The 21,360-nt window shown below is 50.1% G+C and overlaps 1 protein-coding gene across 3 annotated transcripts in view; it reads right to left on the bottom strand.

Annotated features, from left to right (window-relative positions):
- The window catches only part of TBX5 (T-box transcription factor 5), a 42,591-nt gene extending 21,734 nt beyond the window's left edge, over nucleotides 1-20,857 (bottom strand). Inside the window, exons 1-8 of one of the 3 annotated variants that reach the window (XM_066365980.1) lie at nucleotides 20,825-20,857; nucleotides 20,086-20,222; nucleotides 18,215-18,399; nucleotides 16,555-16,649; nucleotides 14,271-14,390; nucleotides 13,340-13,487; nucleotides 9,618-9,770; nucleotides 2,612-2,703 (exon numbers count right to left, since the gene is read on the bottom strand). In XM_066365980.1, coding sequence (XP_066222077.1) covers nucleotides 2,612-2,703; nucleotides 9,618-9,770; nucleotides 13,340-13,487; nucleotides 14,271-14,390; nucleotides 16,555-16,649; nucleotides 18,215-18,361 — 755 coding nt within the window. In that variant the 5' untranslated portion in view covers nucleotides 18,362-18,399; nucleotides 20,086-20,222; nucleotides 20,825-20,857. Of the gene's footprint in view, nucleotides 1-2,611; nucleotides 2,704-9,617; nucleotides 9,771-13,339; nucleotides 13,488-14,270; nucleotides 14,391-16,554; nucleotides 16,650-18,214; nucleotides 18,416-20,085; nucleotides 20,636-20,824 lie in introns of those variants that run through there. The other 2 variants (XM_066365983.1, XM_066365981.1) reach the window with 2 other exon arrangements.
- Between the last annotated feature and the right edge of the window lie 503 nt (nucleotides 20,858-21,360).

Raw genomic sequence — 21,360 nt, 5'->3', positions numbered from 1 at the left:
GCCACCCTTTCCTGCCCTGTGCACCTGCAGTCCCACCCAGGAAAGTCACCCAATCAAACCCTCCCCAAAAAACAACAACACGAGGGGGTGGTTAGGACAGCCAACTCAAACCAGAGTAGAATCAGCTGCCTAAATACCTAACCACTGTGTTCAGAACTTCAGGAGAGAGTCCCAGGATCACTGACATTTGAGCTCTTACAACCTCCTGCCTGTCCCTCCTTCCATGTCATCCCATCAACTTCCCAAGTGCAGGGCCCTGGCCTGACCCAGGAAAGCAGTGAGGGGTCCTAGGAGCAGACAGGACTACCTATATGGTGTGTGGCCAGGGGAAGTCTCACAGAGGAAGGAGCAGCTACAAGGTGACCCTGGTGAGAGGTAAGGAATGGCCAAGTGCAGGAGGAGGGGACAAAGTCTGAGGCAGACTAAACGTGTTGTTCAAAGGGCCAAAAATCATGGAAAGAATTAGGTTTGGAACGTGGCTGAAGCACAGAGGAACTGCTACAAAGCTAGTGGGGGTGGCCGGCTGGAGGGGGCGTGACTAGGGCTGATGGGAGGGGCGTGGTCAGCTACAGAAGGAGTCTGGGTCTTACACTGAAACCATTAGAAGGCCTGCAGGGTTCCAGGTGTGGAGTAACCTTGTCTGATTTGTGTTTTACAAAAATGTCTTCAGCGGCTGCCTGGACAATGTGGAGGGGAACAGGACTGAAGTCAGGTCTAAATAAATGAGGGGATTTGAGCAGGTAGGTATGGCGGTAGTTACACTAGTCCAGCTGAAAGGAGAAAAGGGGGTGAATTCTGAGACACGTTAAGAAGGTAGAATCCACAGGACCTGGTAACTGGTTAAACCTCAGGGGGTGATTCCCAACACCCTAAATCCATTTTCCCATCTGCTCTTGACTTTGTGGGATGGAGAGAGGAAGTAGGGGCTGAAAAAAAACCCCCTATATTTGCAGGTTGGAATTGGGTGGCTTCCACCTAGTTCCCACCTGCAAAACCTGGACCTTTACCCGCAGGACAGGAGACTTTGTCAATGGCTAAGCTGCCTGAATGACAGGTGACCATCAGACTGAGTTTGAACAAGGTAGACAAAAACTTGGCACTGTGAGCCGAGCTCGGGCCACAGTGAGTTTGATCCCTCTCAGCTTTCTTGACATTTGTTGTCAACTTTTCCACTGGCCATAGACTAATAAATCCAACTCCAATTTCACAATGTAGACACACAATACCACATTTTAAAATATATATAACTTTAGAACTTGGTTATTTTAGCCACAAAAACTGTCTTGCTACCCAACTATCATGAAGAAAACCAATTATGACTGCAGGAATGTGTATGAGCAGGTTGAACATATGTGTACCTGAAGATACTGGCATTTATTTTTTATTTTATTATAATACAAGCTAATGTACAATATTATATTAGTTTCAGCTGTACAAAATAGTCAACACTAATATACCTAATGTTAAGTGGTTGCCACACGACCTTGATGCAGAGAGTGACACTCTATCCTCTGCGCCACCCAGCCAGGGCCTGCCCTTTATTATTTTTTAAGTATGCAAAATTAGATCTGATGAGCCTGCTATCTAAAAACAATTTTCATGGCAAGTATTTCTAAACCCAATGTTAAAATCCCAAAGCTGCGGTCTTTCTATTTCTTTCTTGGGTCTCTTGTCTTCTTTTGAATGAGCATGTCTGTCCCTCCGCCTAACTCTCCCTTTCTGTATCTTCCAGAACGGATAAGGAAAAGCTTCCTAAATGACCTCATTTTATTTTGAAACATGAAACCCACCAAAAGGGGAAAAAAGGGGGAGAAAAAAAAACCTTCTTGGTCAAAGGGATCAAGATGTATTTCTAACTCTCTTGCCATATGGTAACTTATTCTGGAAGCCCATCAAGAGGTAGAGAGAGTGTTTGACAAAATTGGCAATGCATGTACAATCCCTTCAAATCAGACCAAATTCCCACTCTATACATTTGCTACAGCGCCTTCTATTCATCATATCAGCGGCCGTGACCACAGGATATGTAAAAGTATGGAGCAATTTTTATCACCATCTCCCTCTCCCCTGGTGCCCCGGACACCACGTGGTGTCAACTTTGTCTGAATTTCACCCCCAGGAAATCAAGTCATTAACTTCCCTTTCATTTACCAAGAGCTGTTGCCAGAAAGGAAAAAAAAATTTTTTTTTTCTTTAAATCATTCATCAGCAGTGACTTACGGGAAGAAAGAGGGGAGGGCTTCACTAGAAAGAGAGAGAGACGGCAAAGGAAGGGGAGAAAATGGTAGCTTTTGTTCCCTAGGCGGATGAAGGATGCCAGATTCTCTCGCACATCCCACCCCCACACTTCCAAGATACACTCTCCAGGTTGCCTGACAGAGGAAACCACATGTGAGGAGGATTATCAGCAAGTGGAGCTTGAGGAGGCTCGTCCTCCTTTTTTGCTGGATAGCTAACGGGGCCCCATTGCTCTGCACCAGGCTGGCTGGTGGAGGGAGGCACCAGGTTGCGGACTGCGGACCAATGGCTGGCTGGCTCACCTGGGCTGTTTGGTGCTGGGGGGGGGGGGCGATACATGGACAGGAGGGAGCCCAGGAACCCACTTTCTCACCTTTGCATTCTTGACATCCTGTGCAGTTCCATGTCATCACTGCCCCGAAATCCTTTGGCAAAGGGATTATTCTCGATCTTCAGTTGGGTGATCTGAAGGAAGGAGAGAGTTGGTTTTCTGTTGATTGCCACCAGACAGCCTGGGGACATGAGCTGAGACGGTGTTGAGGAAATGCAGCCTCTGGCACACCCCCCCCCCCAACAACAACAACAGAAAGCAAATTAAGCCAGTCCTGTCAAACGGACCCACCACTTGATTCAGGGGAAAGCTTGGAAACAATGTCCTAGATCAGACTGCTTTTGCACAGAGAAAGAAAAACCTGGATTTGGTTAGCCCATTAATGAAAGTCATACTTTGCATCATTCTAGTTGGTTTGTTATTGTTGTGGATTTTAAGCTTAGCGTTTTGTGTTCCAAACATCAACAAGGCCTCAACAGTGGGTCCCCCCTCCTTTTTGGAAAACTGTGCATATTGGCATGGTGTCCCATCCTACAGCATGGCAGTCACCATTTGGGGAGGGGGGCTTGATTATTGCTTTCCAAGTCCTGCAATGCCTCATTTGGTGTCCATTTCATAGTTTTCAGATAGATTCTGGCTAGCTCAGGTGAAAAATAGTGTCTAATTCAATAAACACCAACAGAATTATATCTCATGGCTATCGAACAGCCCCTGGACCTTTTTAAAATTTTAAGTGAGGCACAGAAAGCCCTCTTCTTGGGTATTTCTGTTGCAATGTACAAAAGTTAGTAATAGAATGGGGTTTTTGGTTCAAGGCCCAGAACTTTCGTGTAAACCATCAACATATCTTCTATTAGCCTGAGTGAACAGTAACAGATTCAGATGACAGCGTTCCCCTGTGCCACATATGCGACAAACCATTCCTAAAAGCTGAGGGTGAGTTGCGTTTCTCTGTATCAAATCACTCTCTAGGCACCGAGGCAGCATTCACCAAGGTTCAGTCATTCAGGGGTCAGCCCCGCCACCACTGTCATGTCTGAATAGCACCTGCACACTGGTCTGTTCAATGTTTTTTACTTAAATCTAATCGCCTTTTGCTTAAATTCATTCTACACAAAACATAGTGCTTCTCTATGTCAAACCAGAATCACTTGCTGTTCAATAAAAAGAAAACAATTCTATCAAATTCTCTCTGCTAGTACCCACAGAAATCTCTAAAACGCAAGTCCTGATTTCTCTCTGATGCAAGGGGCGGTTAGACGCTTTAAGAACAGCATTCAACACAAAATTACTGACTAAACTAAGACTGTCACCCTGATTGTGGAATACAGTAGAAAGATAATCAAAAAGAGAACAAGTTTCTGTGATTCCATCAAACCCAAATAACCCCCCAAATCATCTCAACTCTCCCCCCGGTGGTATAGTTACAGACTTTCAGAAACTCTGTACTAGGGGTGATTGATGAAGGCACCCTCTAATCTGTCCATTTGGGGGCAGGCATTCTGGTACACTCTGTTTTCTAGAAGAGAGGGCTTGTTAAGGTCTTCCAACCCCAGCACTCTATAATGAGCATAAAATTACTACCTCTGTATACTTGAGTGTGTTCATGATAAAAAAAAATATATGTAACTTTCATATTTTAAAAAAAACAACATCATAGGATTCTGATCTTAGGAAATTTTGGAAAAGACAAAACTATGAAAACAGGAAAAAGATGAGTCGTTGCCAGAATCAGTGGGGAGGGGGGCGGGGCAGTACAGAGGACCTCCAGGGCAGTAAAACTGCTGTGTATGAGACTAATGGCGGACACATGTCATTCAACGTTTGTCCAAACCCGTAGAACGTACGACAGCCAGAGTGAACCCTCATGTAACCTGGGCATCGGCAGTAATGATGTGTCAGTGTCAGTTCAGCGATTGTAACAGCTGTCTCACTCTGGTGCGGAACGTTGGTAGCAGGAGAGGCTGTGCAGGTGGGGGGACAAGAGGCACGTAGCAAACCCGTGTGCCTTCCGTTCAACTTCCCTGGGAACCTAAAACTGCTCTAAATTCTATTTAAAAATTGTAATACATATGGATGGGTATTTATGTGTATCTACATTCCCTTCTCCCTCATTTAAAAAACAAAAACAAAAAAAAACGAAAACCATACCCATTCCTGCAGCTTTCTGATTTTTTACTTGACTCTTCAGAATGAGTAGAAGAGTCTACAAAAACCCCTTTAAAACCCAGCCTTTAAAACGTGCACTCAGCCCAGTTCTGGTTTGCGCTGAAAAGCCCCACCACCGAATGGGGCTTTCTTTCCCGCTCAGGTTGGGTCACAGTAAAATGCAACCCCCTTGACCATAAATCCAAAAGTTCACTAAAAATTAGATCTTCAAAAATCTAATTAGATCTTGCCCCACACCCTATGTCCCCCTATCCCACAGTCACTACAGCAAGTCCCTGAGAGGACTGAGGGCAAAAGGAACATGTGGCATCAGGCCTGAATTAATGCCCAGTCCATGATGTCACTACTCTACCAAGAGCTCAGGACAAAATCTTTCTCTCAAACCCATGTCTTGCACCTCCAACAGGTTACCTCGACCTAATTTTTGCACTTTTCACCATAGCTTCCAAAGATACAATTGCATAGAACAAGTACGATTTGCTATCTGGACACTTAGGTGGGTTGATCTCATGTTATGCTCTCACTGTGGAGACTGAGTATGGATGCCTACAGAATGTAAAAATTATCCTTGAGAGAGGTTAACCTACAAGCTTAGCTGCAGGTGAAAATACCAGTCTTGTTTCACCTATGTCTGTCTTAGTTCATAATAAAAAAAAAAATGTCTTCTTTATTTCGGTACATACAATAACTCTATCCTTGAATTTTCTTACTAATGGGTTGCGTGTCAGCTGGCTCACTCACGAGCACACAGACACACAAACAGATACACTGTGATGTCTGAGTTTTACCAAAAGGCTCCCCTGCAACTGACTTCCCTCCGTCATACAAATGTACTCCCTCTGCAATGAGCATAAAACCGGATATCCGGGGGAGGGCTGGGGAGGTGGGGGGAGGATACAAATATAAATGCCAGCTCCAACCAGTGAGACAGAGGTTGTAAAAATTAATGAGAATAATTGTTGTGAATTCTTGCTTTTGAAAAAAAAAGAAAGAAAGAAAGAAAAGAAAAAAACCCTCACGAGGGCCAAAAATCTTAATTATGTCTCTCTATTAGGGGTTCATTTCCTGGTCCCAACCAGAAAGCTCATACCTCATAAATACAGGCTCCTTACACAATGATTTAAGCAGGAGGAAAATGCCTTTTAATGGCAAAGTAAGTTAATATCGGGGGATAGACATGGTTGCATACACAGCCATTGTTGCAAGAGCAGGGAAATGAAATGCCCACGTGACCTTTTTTTAACACCTAAATATTTCTAGGGATTGCCCCTGGAGCTGCTGACAACACCAGTGAAAACCTTACAAAAACGTGTTTCACGGAATGAACGTCGCTGGGGAAGATTCGAGTTTTTTAAATATCTTTTTCAAGCTGTCAACCATCTGGGGTAATAACTCCCAAATCCAGCTTGGGAATCACAGCTGGGCTGAGGAAATACTTTGTGTCGTTAGCAGCCTATGGCCACATACCTGCCTCCACCTGGTACCTGCATCCACGCAGAGATCATTGTGATCACTGAGCCCTTTCAGCCAACAAAACAAAACAAACGAACCAAACAACCTGGTGGCTCCTATTTTCCCAAATTGCGCTGGCCGTTTAATCTCACGGTTTGGTTTTCTTTCCCTGCTCATGTATTCAAAGCATAATGCCGGGCAAAACAGTCCTTGAATTGACGACATGATCAGCGAATGAACGAACGAAGCCCCAAAGACTGACCTTTTGCGGTTTTGCAACCACAGTAATAAGAACTTATTGGAACGCTCAGTCTTTCAGGTTCTAAAATAGTCTGGGTAGGAAAGTTTTCCAGAGCCAGCGTTTTGGATGGAGTTGCCCTGTTGTTCATAAACTGATCTGCTACGGAGTCAGTCAACAGAATTGTCGCTAACACTCTGTGGCAGGGTCTGCGCTGTCTCACAGAATCCTCGATGATGATCACTAGTCCTTTTACTATCCCCATTTTACAGACGGGGAAGGCTGAGTGAAGTCACTCGCTCTAAGTCAAATGGATTTGAACCCAGTCAGTCTGCCTCCGGAGTCCCACCTTAAACCCTACAATGGCCTGGTGGTAAGTAAGAGCTCAGGTGGCTTTTACCCATGAAACTAGGGGTCTCAACACCTGGGACAATAAAGTAACAAGACAGAGTAAATCACACTCAGCCCGGCCCGCTGATTTAAGTCACACATCATATATCCACGCGGGGAACGTCTGCAGCGGCCTTGGACTTGTTGGACTGAAACCCGACTGCTTCAGACTTCCTCCTGACAAAGTGGGGAGAACCGCACAGGGGGGCAAAGTCACGGAACGTTGTCTCCCATGAAATCCCTCTTCCAGATGTCAGGCTGGCTAAATAAACCTGTGGGTACAGCTCAGCTGGGTTCCCTGCACCAGCCAATAAAGAAATAAGGCGATTCCTGTGTGTGGTCATCAAATGCACAGACAGACACCCAAGTGCGCACTTGGAGACACATGGTTTTACACCTGTGCACATTTAGACACACGCTCTCCTAGACTCTGCTCAAAACTCTCACACAGACGCCCCATTGGACAAGCACTTCTTCATATGTAGGGAGATCACTAAATATATTCATTGGAGAAGACATTTTTTTAAAGTAGAAATTTAGCAGAACACACAGATATCAAATTATAATGTCGTCTGTCTGAAATTTTAGTAACCAATGTTACCCCAATACATTTAATTTTTTAAAATGTGAGGAAAACAATAGGAATTTGGGGGAAATGTTGGGTATGTTGGTGGTTACGGTGCTAGTTTCCTGGGTCTATACATATGTCAGACTAATCAAAGTGTGTATTCCCAATATTGTAGTTTATCGTGTGATGATTATGTCCCAATAAAATCTGCAAACAGGTAGAGAGAGAGAACTCTCCCAGACTTTCCCAGGCCTGATGGAGCCTAAGACGATAACTACACAAAGCTGAGGCATTTCCCCTCAAGGATCAGACCATGCACGTTTCTTTAGCAGGTCGCTGTCATATGCCCACTTCCTGTCCTTTCTGTATGAGCCTAGACTTTGTTGGGGAAGAAAAAAAAAGATTCAATATATTTTTGGACCCTCTGTCAGGCCTGGGAGGCTCTAAGCATATATATGTATGGAAAGGAGCCTCCTAGTTGCTATTTTTTCCACTTTTGTCCCTGTGACTGTCACCACAAAGTTAAACATGGGTTTACAGCAGTGATGGGGGAAGCAGCCAGACTCAAATTAGTCTGAAATGGTTTTGCTACTTTCAGGGCATTTAGTCTTAATGTTTTCTGTTCTTGCTGGTTCCACAAATGGGGAGAACACAGAGAAATCCTCTTTCCCCTTTAAAAAAGAATTGCATTTTGGGGAGAGCAAGTTTCCTCCTGGAGGGAAGCTCTCTCCAGACCTGGGTTTCTCGGCAGGCCTCTGGCCAAGGAGGGACCATCCATCAAAGCTGGGCCTGGTCGCTGACAATCTGTCTGAATTTGGAGATGACCCCACAGCATTTTGTAACTACCCTGGCTTCACGGGGGGGGGGGGCTTATCTGACACCTAGTCTGTACTGGAATGGCCTTCAGTGGGTGCTCCCACCCTGCCTGGCTCCACATCCCCTGTAACTGGCTTGTCTTCCAGGTGGGGACAGGAGCTATGGCGAGGGAGAGGCGTCACCCTTCCCACATCCACCTATGTAAGTTGTCCACGTGACCCGCCCTCACTGATCCCATATGGGACCCCCTACTTTCCCCTACAACAGCCTTCTGACCCCAAATCACTGCTCAATACTCTTAACAGCCTATAACCTGACAGTGGCTAGGGCCCCGCCCCAGTGCCCATACCTTGCTTTTTCAGATTTCCAGATCTGTTCCTAACAAGCCTTTAAGTATCATTGACTCCTGCCCCCACCCAATACAATGAATCCATGTGCCCTCAGATTTCTAAAGAACAGACATCAACTACGACAAATCAAGACAAGCCCCTTCCTTCTAAGAGGAATGGATGATACTCCACCAACCTGTGGTTGTGGGGTGCCCTTTTCCAATATCACTGCCAAGCTCTGAAATGCCCAAATCGAAGTCTGGATGTCAAACAGCATGGGGTCTGACATTGACACAATCAGACAGGCCCCCTCCCACCCCTACCCCAATCTGCAGCCGCCTTCTCCCAAATAGTCCAGTGACCACATGCATGACCCCCCTCCCCAAGCCATGGTTTTGCAGGACCCTATCTAGTTCCTGGGAGCGGTGCTCTAGGCTGCTGGTGGCAGAGCTTGCTCAGTTTTTGTTTTTGTTTTTGTTTAAACAATGCAAACCTTGCTTTAGCATGTGGTGTGTGTGTGTGGGGGGGGGGGCGATTCAGAAATCGCTGAAACCAATTAGAGAAGCATCTGGAAAATCCAAGCCCAAGGTTTCCGGCAACTTTGCCACCTGCCCAAATTGGAGTTGAAATGCATCCAAAAGGCAGAGTAGAGGGAAGGAGACAGATCCCAACAAAAAGTGGCCCCAGGATGGGTGCTCCAGGTCCCCAAGAGCACAGAGTCATGCAATGAAGGGGACCTTTTTTCTCACTGACCATTTGAATGGAGTGGGATGCCTCCTTGTTGCATTTGAGTGCGTGGACATGTATGGTTTGATAAGTTTGTTTCTAATGTGTGTGTGTGTGTGTGTGTGTGTGTGTGTGTGTGTGTGTGTGTGTGTAATCTGTCAAACCATGAATATAATACAAAAAAGCTACACTCCTTAGGCTGCAGCTCTGCTCCTACCCCAGCCCCCTGGGATAAGAAGCTGGCGCCTGCTGTGCAGACTGAAGCCGCCCTACACCTGAAGTTTCAGCAGGAGACCCCTGCAGAGCCGTGCAAATGAGCAGGCAGCCCCGGGCACTCAGGTTCCTGGGTCCTGGACTTACCTTGTGGTTCTGATAGGAAGTCACCGCGATAAACGCTGTCTCAGGAAAGACGTGGGTGCAGAAAGCAGTATTTTTTGAGCCAAATCCATTATTTTCGTCCGCTTTCACGATGTGTAATCTGGGCTGGTATTTGTGCATGGAATTTAGAATAATCTAAAAATAATAAAGAAAACGAGATTGTAAGAAAAATGAAAACCCCTTTGTTTCCAGATAAAACCCCACCCTCCTCCCCCCAAAATTAGCCTCCTCATATAGGCTCTCAAAAAATAGTCTGATTTTTTTCCCTCCTGTTTTGAAAAGGGTCCAGTGATTTCATTAAAAAGAAACATTTCAAAAATGACAATTTCCAACCGAAAAAGCCAGGGTAATATTCCAGGAATCTACCCAAAGCACACACGGCAGTAAATCAGAATTCTTAATAAAGTTTTCTTAATAAATTAACTCCCTGCATAGGGCACTTTCTGCCCCCAATGGGAGCCATGCGAGTCTGGAACAAGACACTAGCGGCCCGGGGAAAGCCTGGGTGACAATTTTGTAATTAAAGGGGAGAAGAAACAAACAATCAAACGCGCATATAACTCCCCCACCCCAAATAAAAACCCTTGAAGAGATGCAAAAGTAGAGACCTTGAGTGTTTGCAGAACTGGTATAAAAATCATGGGCTTGGCCCTTTGTTTGCACAATGTGCAAAGTGTGAGAGTCAATGAAAAATAAAAAAGAGAAAGAAGTGGAAGGGACTCTCAGGATGCTGAGATGGGGGAAGCACTCCCCTACTCCACCACCTTCACCATCAAACAAGGGAACTGGTTGCCCTGAGGTTCTCGTTCTCCAGAGAACTTTATCAACATTTCAGGATCCACAACTGGAATTATCTCCAGACTTGGCCCCAGACAAAACTGCTGCATCAACTTTCCTGGGAATATTCTGTCTCCTTCCTTTCCATCTTCTCCGTGTTTGGGGTGCTCCCACGGACAAGCGGGGTCTGACTGATGGGAGCCGCGCTGTTACAACCACCAGAATCAGTACTAGGAGGGGGGCTCAGGCCCCACACTCTGGCCGGAGCAGGACTGTTCAGCACCCTTACTCATATACTGGGACTGTTGTTTGGGTGACGCCTGGGTTTGGATGCTCCCGGGAGGCTGTTAACGCTAGTATGTATCGAAACGCGCTGATCTGTACCCACCGATTGGGCAAGTCGCCGTGTTTAACGGTTTGAAAATCTGGCCTGCGTTTTTCCCAGGGCCAAAGGCTGGAGCGGCGGAGGTTGTCTGGGTGTCTTTGATTATTTGCATTGATGACCCTGGGGCAGGGTTCTCGGGCCAATCCTACTGACCCGCCTGGAGGAGGGGGAGGGCCTAGGGTCCCGGGATCCCGGCCGCGCGGCTCTAATCTCGGGCCTGCGCAGCCGAGCCGCCAGCCTGGCCGATAGCGACGCCGGCCCGGGCGGCGTGGCGACAGAGAGACGCAGCGGGGCCCCGCGGGCCGCCGCACCCCCCGGCCGGCGCGGCCATCGTCCGGGCTTAGCCAAATTGCTTTGACGGCCGGGAACAGTGTAGAGACATCAGCGCGAGGGCGATCTAATAGCTCCTAATTTCATTAGGACGGCTTAGGACTCAAAACTCCGAAGTCTGGGGTGGGAATGCGCCGCAGCTGCAGAGTCCGGGAGCAGCTCAGGGCAAGCTCTCTCTTCCCTGGGCTCGGCTGGTAAGGACCTAAAAACCCGAGGGATGCCCATACCTTGGTGGCGGGGCTGTGCGCCTTTCCCAGGCGCCCCCCTCCGCAGCGCGACCCCAAAGGCACGCCCAGAGCGGCAAAGAGAAACTAGGACCTCAATTGGGACCAGAGGACAGTCCCGCTTCCTGCCACCAAGATCCCACATAGGCCCCCACAATAGGGTCCCAGGCCGCCAGCCAGCCGGAAGATGCATGCGGGACCTTCACAAAATAGACCCGTCTAGCGCCAGCGCTTAACCTAAATTATCGGTTCAGTACCCGCAGGTACGACGCCCACGCAAGCTCGAGATCATTCCTGCTCTGGGGTGCACCAGCGCGCAGGACACTGCAGACACACACACACACACACACACAGCAGACAAACACACACACACACACACACACAACCACCCTGCTTTAAACGGAAAGGAGACCTGCATTTTTTTTTTTTTTCGCAGAAACGCCCCCTCTGCATCTTCTGAGCGCTACCGACAACGCAGAAAGGGAACCGGCCTCCCTTCTCTTTGCCCCACCGGCCAACCATTTCAATCTCCCCACCAACCACACGTAGAAAGAGGCTTTAAGCGCATCCGTGGAGGGCCCTGCTGTCTCTTTCTCACCAGAGCCCCTGCGAGTTCAGGGTTCAGCCCTGAGGCCCCCACAGAAGCGGATTTCTCATTTGGACCTTTACAAACTGACCTCCCTCCCAATCAAATCCTTTCCCACCCAGTCCCCCCATGTCCCCAAATTGGGGACCATGTTCCTGTCCATTCTTTCTAAAGAGATTGTACCAGGACAGAGAGTACTTTTGGAATTAGAAACCTAGCCTCAAATCCTGTTCTCAAAACAGTCTGTATGACCTTGGGCAAGTCCCCCCCACCCCCACTCCCGGTTACAAAGGCTGCGTGTTTCTACCTTCCAGTCCTCCTCCATAGACTGCTATGAGGATCACATGCCTTATGACCAATGAGTCCACTCCTATGGTGGCATCACCATTCTACGGGGTCTAAACACTGAATTCAGAGACCACGTTCTGCCCTGGTGATGAATTCTTTCCAACAAAATGTTTTAAGGACATTTTTTCTCAAAAATCAATGTTTTGTTCTTCATTTGTTTCTCTTTGTGGAAGAGAAGCTAATGCCCTCTGGAGCATTCGCTAAAAGTTACACATCTCTTGAGGGGGGGGGGCATGGGGAAGCTGTACACTCGATCTCCTGTGTGCAGTTTCAGGGGCTTCACCAGGCCCCTCTCTCTTGGGGCTAATGGGACTCCAGGTTTAGGACCTCATCTAGGTTTGCCTGCTGGGCATTGCTGGGGGAGGAAAGAAGCTGGAAGCTGGAAAAAAAAAACAAAACAAAACAGGTTGTCCCAAGAATAATGAGCTAAAAGGAGCAGGGGAACCAGTGTTCGCCTCTGGTGAGTTGGTTTGCACATCTGTGAAGTAGGGGCAGGTGGCCTGGGGTCTCCCTCTCAGCTAAAGCAAGATTTGGAAGAGGGTGGGGAAGGTCTCTGGCCCCCACTGTGGTCTTGCCTCTGTGCTGGGTGCCCACTGAACGAGTGTGACCATATTTTTTGTTTTGTTTTCTGCAGGACTGAAACACAGCCCCTCACCCTTAATCCCAGATGGGACCGGGGCACAGTCCAGGTTCCCAGCCCTGGCAGCAGGGATGCTATGTGAGCCCCAGACCAGGAAAGCGGGGACCCCATCTCCATCCACCTGGGAAAAAGAGATCAGAGCTTGGGATAGTGGACTACAAGGAGGGCTGCAGAGGTACAGCAGACTGAGAAGGAGAGAGACAATGGAAAGCTGAATTAGATGGTGAAAAATAAGAGACAGGAAAGAGAAGAGAAACGAAGGCCAATCAAGAAAGTAAGGGGAAAAGAAGACCAAGGGGGTGAAATAAACGGAGAGGAAAGGAGAAGGGTGGGTTCAGGAAGCCAAGGAGAGAAACTAAGAGAGGGAGAGGGAGAGACTTAAGGATGCCAGGCTAGGCTGCACCAGGTACTTACATGGCCAAACGGGTCCAGGTGGTTGTTGGTGAGCTTGAGTTTCTGGAAGGAGACGAGCTGCCGCATCCAGTGTGCCCCAGTAGCCGGCGAGTCCGGGTGCACATACAGGCGGCCTGGCATGGCGGGCTCCGCTTTGCCCGTCACAGACCTAGACCAAGGAGAGCACAACGCCCTGTCTTAGCACACGGTGTTGCGGTGCCGGCAGGTTCACGGGCCAGGCCCGGGCTGCTGAAGGTGAGAATGAGAATGGTCTGGAAATGGCCTGCCCCTCGGGTCTCCTTTGCCTGGTGCTGGTATCCAGGCAAGCTGCCCTCCCCTGGCCTTTTTTCTTCTACCTCATCCCTACCCCAGTACCAGGGGCACACCGGGCCTCACAGCCTCTCGCTGCCCACAAACAATCAGCAGGTTCTGGGAACGTGGGCATGCAAAAAAAAAAAAAAAAAATAGTCTTGGAAAACTCCTTGAGGCCTTTCAAAGGGGGCTTCCTCTTCCAGCCTCAGCACTCTTCTTGGCAGCTGCGAGAGCTATCTCCCCAAGAAATGGGCCTTCCACTCTGCTCTTGCCTGTTTTACTCAAATACCACGGGCCGATTTTGCAATTTCATAAAAAGGCATGTTCAAAGCGGGTAACTCATAAAAAGTAACTGTAAATGGTTTTATACCTCCAAATACCTCCAGCGCTTGGTAACAATACCCTTTTTAAAAATTGACAACCAGCGGTTGCGGCTGTAGACACAGGCACTTAACTTCCTCTGAGCCTCAGTTTTCTCGTCTCTGAAATGGGGGTTAATGACCCTCACCTTTCAGGGTGAGGTCAGGGGGATGCCGGGGAGAGGCAACAAAAGCCTCTGGAGCACTGCAGGGACTCAAAAACTGTGGAGTGGGTCAGTGGGGGAGGGGAGTGCCCTCCCCACCTGCCACTGGGGGCCTACCATTTATTATCTGCAAACTTGTATCTGTGGTCATCAGCGGGGACAATGTCCATGAGGAGAATGTACTTCGTTTTAGGATTAAGGCCAGTCACCTTCACTTTGTAACTGGGAAACATCCGCCTAGGAGAGAGGGGAAGGAGGAAGAAGCGAGGGAGAGAAGGAGAGAGAGAGAATTAAAGCTAATATTCCAAAGAGCATGCCCACACACTTTAAAGGCAGAAGAGATTCCTTTAAAAACAGGAAAAGACAAAAGTGGCCCCCACTCCGTTCTGGCCAAGATCCATCCCAGGTTTCCCTTGAAGTTATGGGGAGGAGAAAGGCGAAGGAGCGAGGCTGGCCACTAAGTCTATCTGGGTGGAAAATAGAAACCCGGAGGCAGGACTTCGGGAGAACTGTTTCTGAAGATGCCTGCATGGGGACCCCCATATCAACTTTTGTTTGATGCTGTTTTCAGAGCCGGACACCTACTTTTTAAATTGGGGGAGGGAGGGGCAGCAGGAGGCTTTATAGGTAAAAAGCTGGCCTCTCCCTCCACCCAGCCCCAGGTGCTTTGGCCAATCTGGGCAGGGCTGCCATGTCACGTGGACACCAAGGTGTGTGTGCCCTAGGGACTGAACAAACCTAGGTGCTCACACACACCCTGTCTTGCCTTCAGTCCTCAGCCCCCAGAGGAGAGCTCATTTGGTGACTTCTAATGCGAGCCTTTTGCAGAGATTTATTCCTAAATATCCCACAACCTCCCCAAGGCACTCTTTCCTTGGAGAGTCTTAAACCCTTTGACCCTCGGCAAAGAAATTCAAAAGCTATTCGTATTTGGTTCCAGAAAAGGTCCGTCGGGGGCCTGAACAAGGATAGAGGCTTGGGTGGTTGGAGAACCGGTGTCCCTGCCTGCGCTATGCCCTCTCCCTGTCTGCGCGCACAGGCGCCCCCAAATTTCCCTCCTGACTCGGGAAGGAGGTGCTCGGAAAAGCTAGCATTCTCAAGGCTGGCCCGGGGCGAAGGGACTAGTAGCTGGATCCTGGCTCGCTCGGCGGCGATGGCGGGCAGGGGTGTGGAGGCCTCAGTCGAAGCCTCGGTGTTTATCTACCCGTCTGAGCTGAGCGCGTCCAGAGGCGGAGGCACGGGAGGCCGCGCAGGCCTTTTATAGTTAAATCCTCTCGGCTCAGGCTCAGGCTCTGGGGGAAAGGAGGGCCTGGCCGTGGCTTTCCTTCCTCGGCGGAATGGGAAGAAACCCTTAGTTCTTTGGTATAAACAGAACGCGCCTCCTAGTTCACCCAGGCCGAGCGGGGGAGCAGACATTGTTTAATTTCAAATAATAATAAATGTCACTGTTGTCAGTTTATTGCAGGAGGCTTTGGGCTGGAGAGCCGGGGGCGTCCGGCGAGGCAGCTCCACCCTCCCCCTTCACACACTCGGTGGCTTGGGCCTAGCAGCCTCTCTGGCTTCATATGCCGCTGTCTCTGGGTCAACGCGAGGCTTTCTGCCCTTCGGGACGCTGAGGCCCAGTCCCGTATGGTAGCGATGTGGCCAGGATGTCCCTAGGCCTGGGCACCCGCGCACGCACTGGTACTCTGAGATACAGAGCTGCACGAGTCTCCTCACACCCCCACCCCACCACCAGAAGTCTTATATTTCTAGCTAAAACTCAGCGAGCTTTAAAAAGGAACTGCAGGGTGAGTGTCTTGGCGAAACTGCCGTGTTTATCGGTGTCTGTATATAGAGCCCGGCCGAGCCCCGGTTCAGTTTCAAAGGCTTCGCCTGCTTTCTATAAACAATGAAAGAGGTAGCACATACATTCAACGATTCCGACTTGGGCAATCGGGTGGAACTCTGGAACCACTCCAAGGTCAGAGAGGGTGGGGAGGAGGATGGGGGCGAGGAATCAAGTCTGAAACAGGGTCTCATCTCTGAGTCCTCTCTGCACCTCTCTGTTTTCCCCTTCTCTCTCCCCTGCCCCGGTCTCCCTTTCTGTCTCTCCGTGACTAACACGTTCACATAGCACAGCCTTCCAAGCTCTTGATTCTCCTTATATAAGAGGCGGAAGAAATGCCCAGTTGGAAGAAATACCTGTTTCTGCAGCTGACCCAGGTGTTTCTCCCACCCTGATGGAGCTCACTAGAAGAATTCTCCATGTCTCTTTAACCAGAATCCTCTTGAACAAAATAGTCTCCCTCTCCCTCTCTCACTCTCATTTCTCTGCTTTCTCCTTTTCCCCCACTCCCCTTTTCTTCCCCATTTCTCCCACAACGTCTCCATTACCCCTCCACAGAGGCCACCAGCTCACCTGCCAGCCTTGGTTATGATCATCTCTGTGCCCACCTCGTGGAATTTCAGCCACAGTTCTCTTTCATGGAGAAACACCTTGATCCCTTCCATGCCCTAGAGGAAGAAGAGAAAAGTCACAAGGACAAGCCCGGGACAGTGGGCCGTTGCTCCCCAAACTGCCCCTAAACACGGAGACTTCTCTTCCTTCTCTCTGGAGCCAGTGGGCTCGGAGGCTGAAAACTGTCCCCAGCCCCACTGCAGAGCCACATGGGCTCCGGAGTCCCAGGCAGCCCCTGCCCAGGAATTCCCATATATGCTCCATGGTGGTGGTAGAGTCTCTTCCTAATGTCAGGTACACAAGACTAGAGAACAAAACAAAACTGCCATCAGGGTGCTCTAGAATGTCCAATGGGGAGACGGGGACTGTGGAAAAACAGGACCAGGCTCAATTCACTGTAGCCAAGATGCAACTAAAGGAAAATAAAAGCCACTCGGGGTGTTCTTATGGAGACTCAGATTTTCACACGCAAACATACAGGCATTCAAATACTCTCTAGGTATGTGTTTAGTCTTACCATGGAGGCGCAAATATAGAATAGGTGCGATTTTGAATTTAAAAGTTTTATGGATAATAAGAGGTCCCTGCAATCCAAAACAAAAATGAATCCTCAAATGTCTATATTAATAAACCTTCCAGGCTCCCCTCACATTCAGCTTCTTTCACCCAAGCTGTTTTAATTACAAGCACAGTTTAAGCCATCTAACATTTCTGCTTTCAACTAAAAGTTATTTTACAAAAGCGATGCAAAAAATTATATACAAAGTCTTCGTTTTGCAATAACCCATACCGTCTAATGAGTGGATTGGCTTTTCGGTAAAAAGAAAAAACTCCCAAGTTTCCGCAACTACGTGCCCACTGCTCTCTCTGCATCTCTACAAATTGACATATTTTCCTGAGACCTGTGAAGAGCAGAGAGGTGATGGACTAGTCAGGAAGGACATCGAAAGCCCCAAGAAGGTTTTAGCCATGTCCAAGGTCCAAATATCTCTTCGGGTTAAGTCATCCCGCTTCGCGCCATCTGACAGCTTTTAAAAAATCATCAAGGTCTGCAGGGGTTGCCATGCGCCCCAGTGCACTGGACCCAACTTCCAGGCTGGCGAGCCCGCGGCTCCCTGCGCCCTTCTTCCCTCACAGCCCTGTGCGCCAGCCGACCAGGCCCCGGCGCAAGACAAATGGTGCTCCGCGCGGCTCTGGGCGGCGGCGCGGAGGAGGAGGGCGGAGGCGAAGGCTACGGAAGATCTGAAGAGGGGTCAAGCCATCGCTCATGCCGGCCTGAAACGGCCGCTGACCTGGCCCTTAATGAGGAGCTCAGGGCCCAGTCTACACCTAGTGCATCAGGATCTGGGTTCTTGTTAGCTGGCCCCAAATAGCTGGATAATTAGGGCTTCTCTAACAACTTAAATGCATTTCAAAAATACTCCGGCCATAAAGATAATCGTCATAATAAAGTGGATTGGAATATACTAGTCTTTGGGGAGGCAGAGCAGAGGAAGGTGTAATTGAGTGGGGGGGATAAAAAGGAAAGGGGACAATTAAGGACAGTGGGCAACCGGTTTTTCCTTGCCCGCAAGAGGGGCTTTGGTTTCTGCAGAGGGCCCCTGGGTGCTGGTATTCCTACCTGCTGAGTGAAGGCGGCCTGCGGGGACGATGGGGACTTGCTAGGGGCCCCTAGAGCGCTCTCTGGTTTTGAATCGCAGGGTAGATCCTTTGAGTCAGGTTCCAGGGGTGTGTGCGCTAGGCCAAAGCCCTCGTCTGCGTCGGCCATGGTGTGCCCCAGGACCTGTGACCGCGCGGGGTCCTCCACTGCGGACAGGAAACAGAGAGAGAGAGAGGGAGAGAGAGAGGGAGAGAGAGAGAGAGAGAGAGAGAGGAGGTTGGAAGAGCAGTCCAAGTAACAAGAGGGAGCAGTTGAGGCCCCACTTTCCAGCTACCAGTACATCCGTTCCCAGCTGAAGGAGGCTGCAGAAGGTCTCGTTATTATTGTCATTACTATTACTTTATGATCACGCACAACCTCTTGCGAAAGACCCGCGTCAGACCGGGAGGAGGCGAGGCCCGCATCTACCCTGCGCAGACTCCCGCGATAAGCCCGTCAAATTTGTCTGGACTTCTGGAAGAGCCAATAAAGATAAGGCCTGGGTATTTTTGGAAGCCATTGGGTACGAACCAAAAACAAAACAAAAACCCATTGTCCTTTTGAGAATTTTTTTTTCTTCGTCGAATTTCGGGAGGTCACCAGAGCTCTGTTTATGAAAACTCGCAAGCAGAATAGTTTTGTGCAGCAGGCAAAATGTCTGAAATAACCCGTCTCTTGCAAAACCCAAAACTTTAGGGAAAGATTTGCAGATCGAGAGACCTGTCTGAAAGAGAATTCATGTTCATCTTTTATCAGTTACAGGCCTTAAAATTAAAAGTCCTTTAACATTAAGAGTCCTCCCCTTTTCTCAACCTTAAGTAACGTTAAAAAACAAAAAGGACCCAAAAGACAGCCAGGCAGGAAAGCGCAGCGCAGCAGTTCGGAGGGAGACGCGCTTCGGTGTGCTGGTGGCCGGCGCTCTGCTGCCGCCCGAGACGAGCGTTCTCCGGGTTTCTCTGCTCTCCAGCGCGGGTCGGGCATTTTGTCGAGCGGCCAGGCCGAGGGGAGCTTCTCCGAGCTTCAACCGGGCCTGGCTCGCTGGAAATGCAGGCCTAAGCTCGGCACTGGCGAGGACAAAATGGGTCCCAGCGAAATCCTGAGCTTCGGTCGTGGAATCGGCCGCCTAGGTCCCACGCAACGCGCAGAATGGCCCGTGTTCGCAGGCATAGGAGGTCGGGACACACAAATTAGCAGCTGCAGAGCTGTTCAAGCCCGGATGAGACTGCCTCTGCTCTGATCTCCTTCCAAACTCTTGTACGTTCCCAAGTAGAGATTTCCTCTCTGGAAACCCAGGAAGACAGAAGGAGGCGCAAGGGACGGCCTCCCCAAATCTCAGAAGCCTCTCGAGCAAAAAGCCAAATCCCACCCTGGTCTGCCATGGCCTGAGACCCAGAAATGGGGCCGAGAACAGCTGCTGAGGCCCGACTCCCGAAAACTTCCCTCACCACGCCCTTGGGGTTTTCGGGAGGCGGTGATGAGAGCCCCGCAGTCGGCTCACAACAAAAGATAGCGGGGCCGGCGTCCCCCACGTGCGCTCCCGTGCACCGCTGGCCGCGGGGATAATCCCACCCCGCGCCCTCGCCAGGGTCCCCGGGAGCTAGGGGCTGGCGGAGGCGAACTAGATGCGGTTTGACAGAACCAGGCCGCGAATCCTGGAAACCAAGTCGCTCACCCCGGCCGCGGCCGCCTGCTCGGCCCCACACGCCGGTAGCTCCGGGCCGCGCGAAATCTCTGCGAGCCGGACTCGGCAGAATCCAAGGCGAGGCTGCAGTACCGCCAGGCGCGCCTCCCGCAGCCCACTCGGCCGGGTGGCTCCCTCCCGAGCCTCCCGGGCCATCTGCGGGCAAGGTTACCTCGCTCGGTGAAGCCGGTGCATTCACCACATCCCTTGTGCTCCTAGCAGGGAAGCCGGCGGCGAGGCGGGGGCGCCGGCATGGTGGCTCCGGGTTTATGCGGGGGACTGCGTGCCCGGACTAGCGGCTACTGCTGCCTACAAAAGAGCACCCACCGCTGGAGCCTCAGCAGCCACGGCCCACCTCCAACACACACCTCCTCCGCTCTGCGCTGCTCTCTCCCTAAAGACTTCCAAGTTGTCAGGCGCCAGAAGGGCTCCAAAGAACGCAAAACAGCAGCCTCGGGGGGCACCCTCAATAGGATAAGCTCGATGCCCTGCACCTCCCTGGAACTCCCAGGGAAGGAAAGTTGGGAGACCAGAGGAAGCCGTGGGAATGGTCCAAGTCCTCTCTGAGTGCCGCTTTCAGGGTTAAAGTTCCGGAATCCGAGGTAAGATCTCTCTCTCTCTCTCTCTCTTTCTCAGAAATACAAGCCGACTCAGCTGAGCTCAGTGACGTTGGGCTGCCTTGATGCGTACAAAGTACTGGAATTGCCTATTCAACTAGCTCCTACTGCACGCTGCCTGCCTCTCTCTCTCTCTCTCTCTCTCTCTCTCTCTCTCTCTCTCTCTCCTCTCTCCTCTCTCTCTCACTCTCTCTCTCACTCTCTCTCTCCTCTCCCTGACTCCCTCCCTCCCTCCCTATTCCTTCCCACTCCCTCCCCCAACCACATTTTCCATTAGATTTCCCGAACACTCACATCACAACACGACTCTCAAACCCAGACCTCGAGATCACCCCCTCCTCTCCACCCCCTTCCCAGCGTCCATCCATCTCTGCTGCTCTGAGTGCGGCTCGGTGGCTGCAAAAAATCCTACACAAATCATCGCAAAGCGGTCGGCTTCTGCCCGGGAAGTAATCTCGGTGACGCGGGCTGTGCAGAGAACAGAGTCTGAACGCACGACGCGTGCACACAACACGCTGCGCGCCTCCTCTGCAGAATCGCCCGCGTTCTCTTCAACGCTGACCTCAAGAAGGAGAGCTGTGTGACCCCGCCTGGCCCAGCGGGCCGCCGCTAGCCGCTCTGACATCTCTCCCCCCTCCCCACTCATCACCCAGACTCTCAATGACTCCGGGGTGAAGGCAGGGTGAAGGTGCGTTGGGATGGGGGGCAAGATCAAAGATGCCAAGAAATCGCTGTTGGCCCCCACCCCCCCAGAGCTACCAGACCTCCCTGGCTGGATGTGTACACAGGCAATGCTCAGTTTTATTAAAATAATCAAACAGTCATTGGGG

Source organism: Saccopteryx leptura, chromosome 2 (genome assembly GCF_036850995.1).
Source record: "Saccopteryx leptura isolate mSacLep1 chromosome 2, mSacLep1_pri_phased_curated, whole genome shotgun sequence".
Taxonomy (NCBI): Eukaryota; Metazoa; Chordata; class Mammalia; order Chiroptera; family Emballonuridae; genus Saccopteryx; species Saccopteryx leptura.
This window is presented reverse-complemented; position numbering and strand designations above follow the sequence as displayed.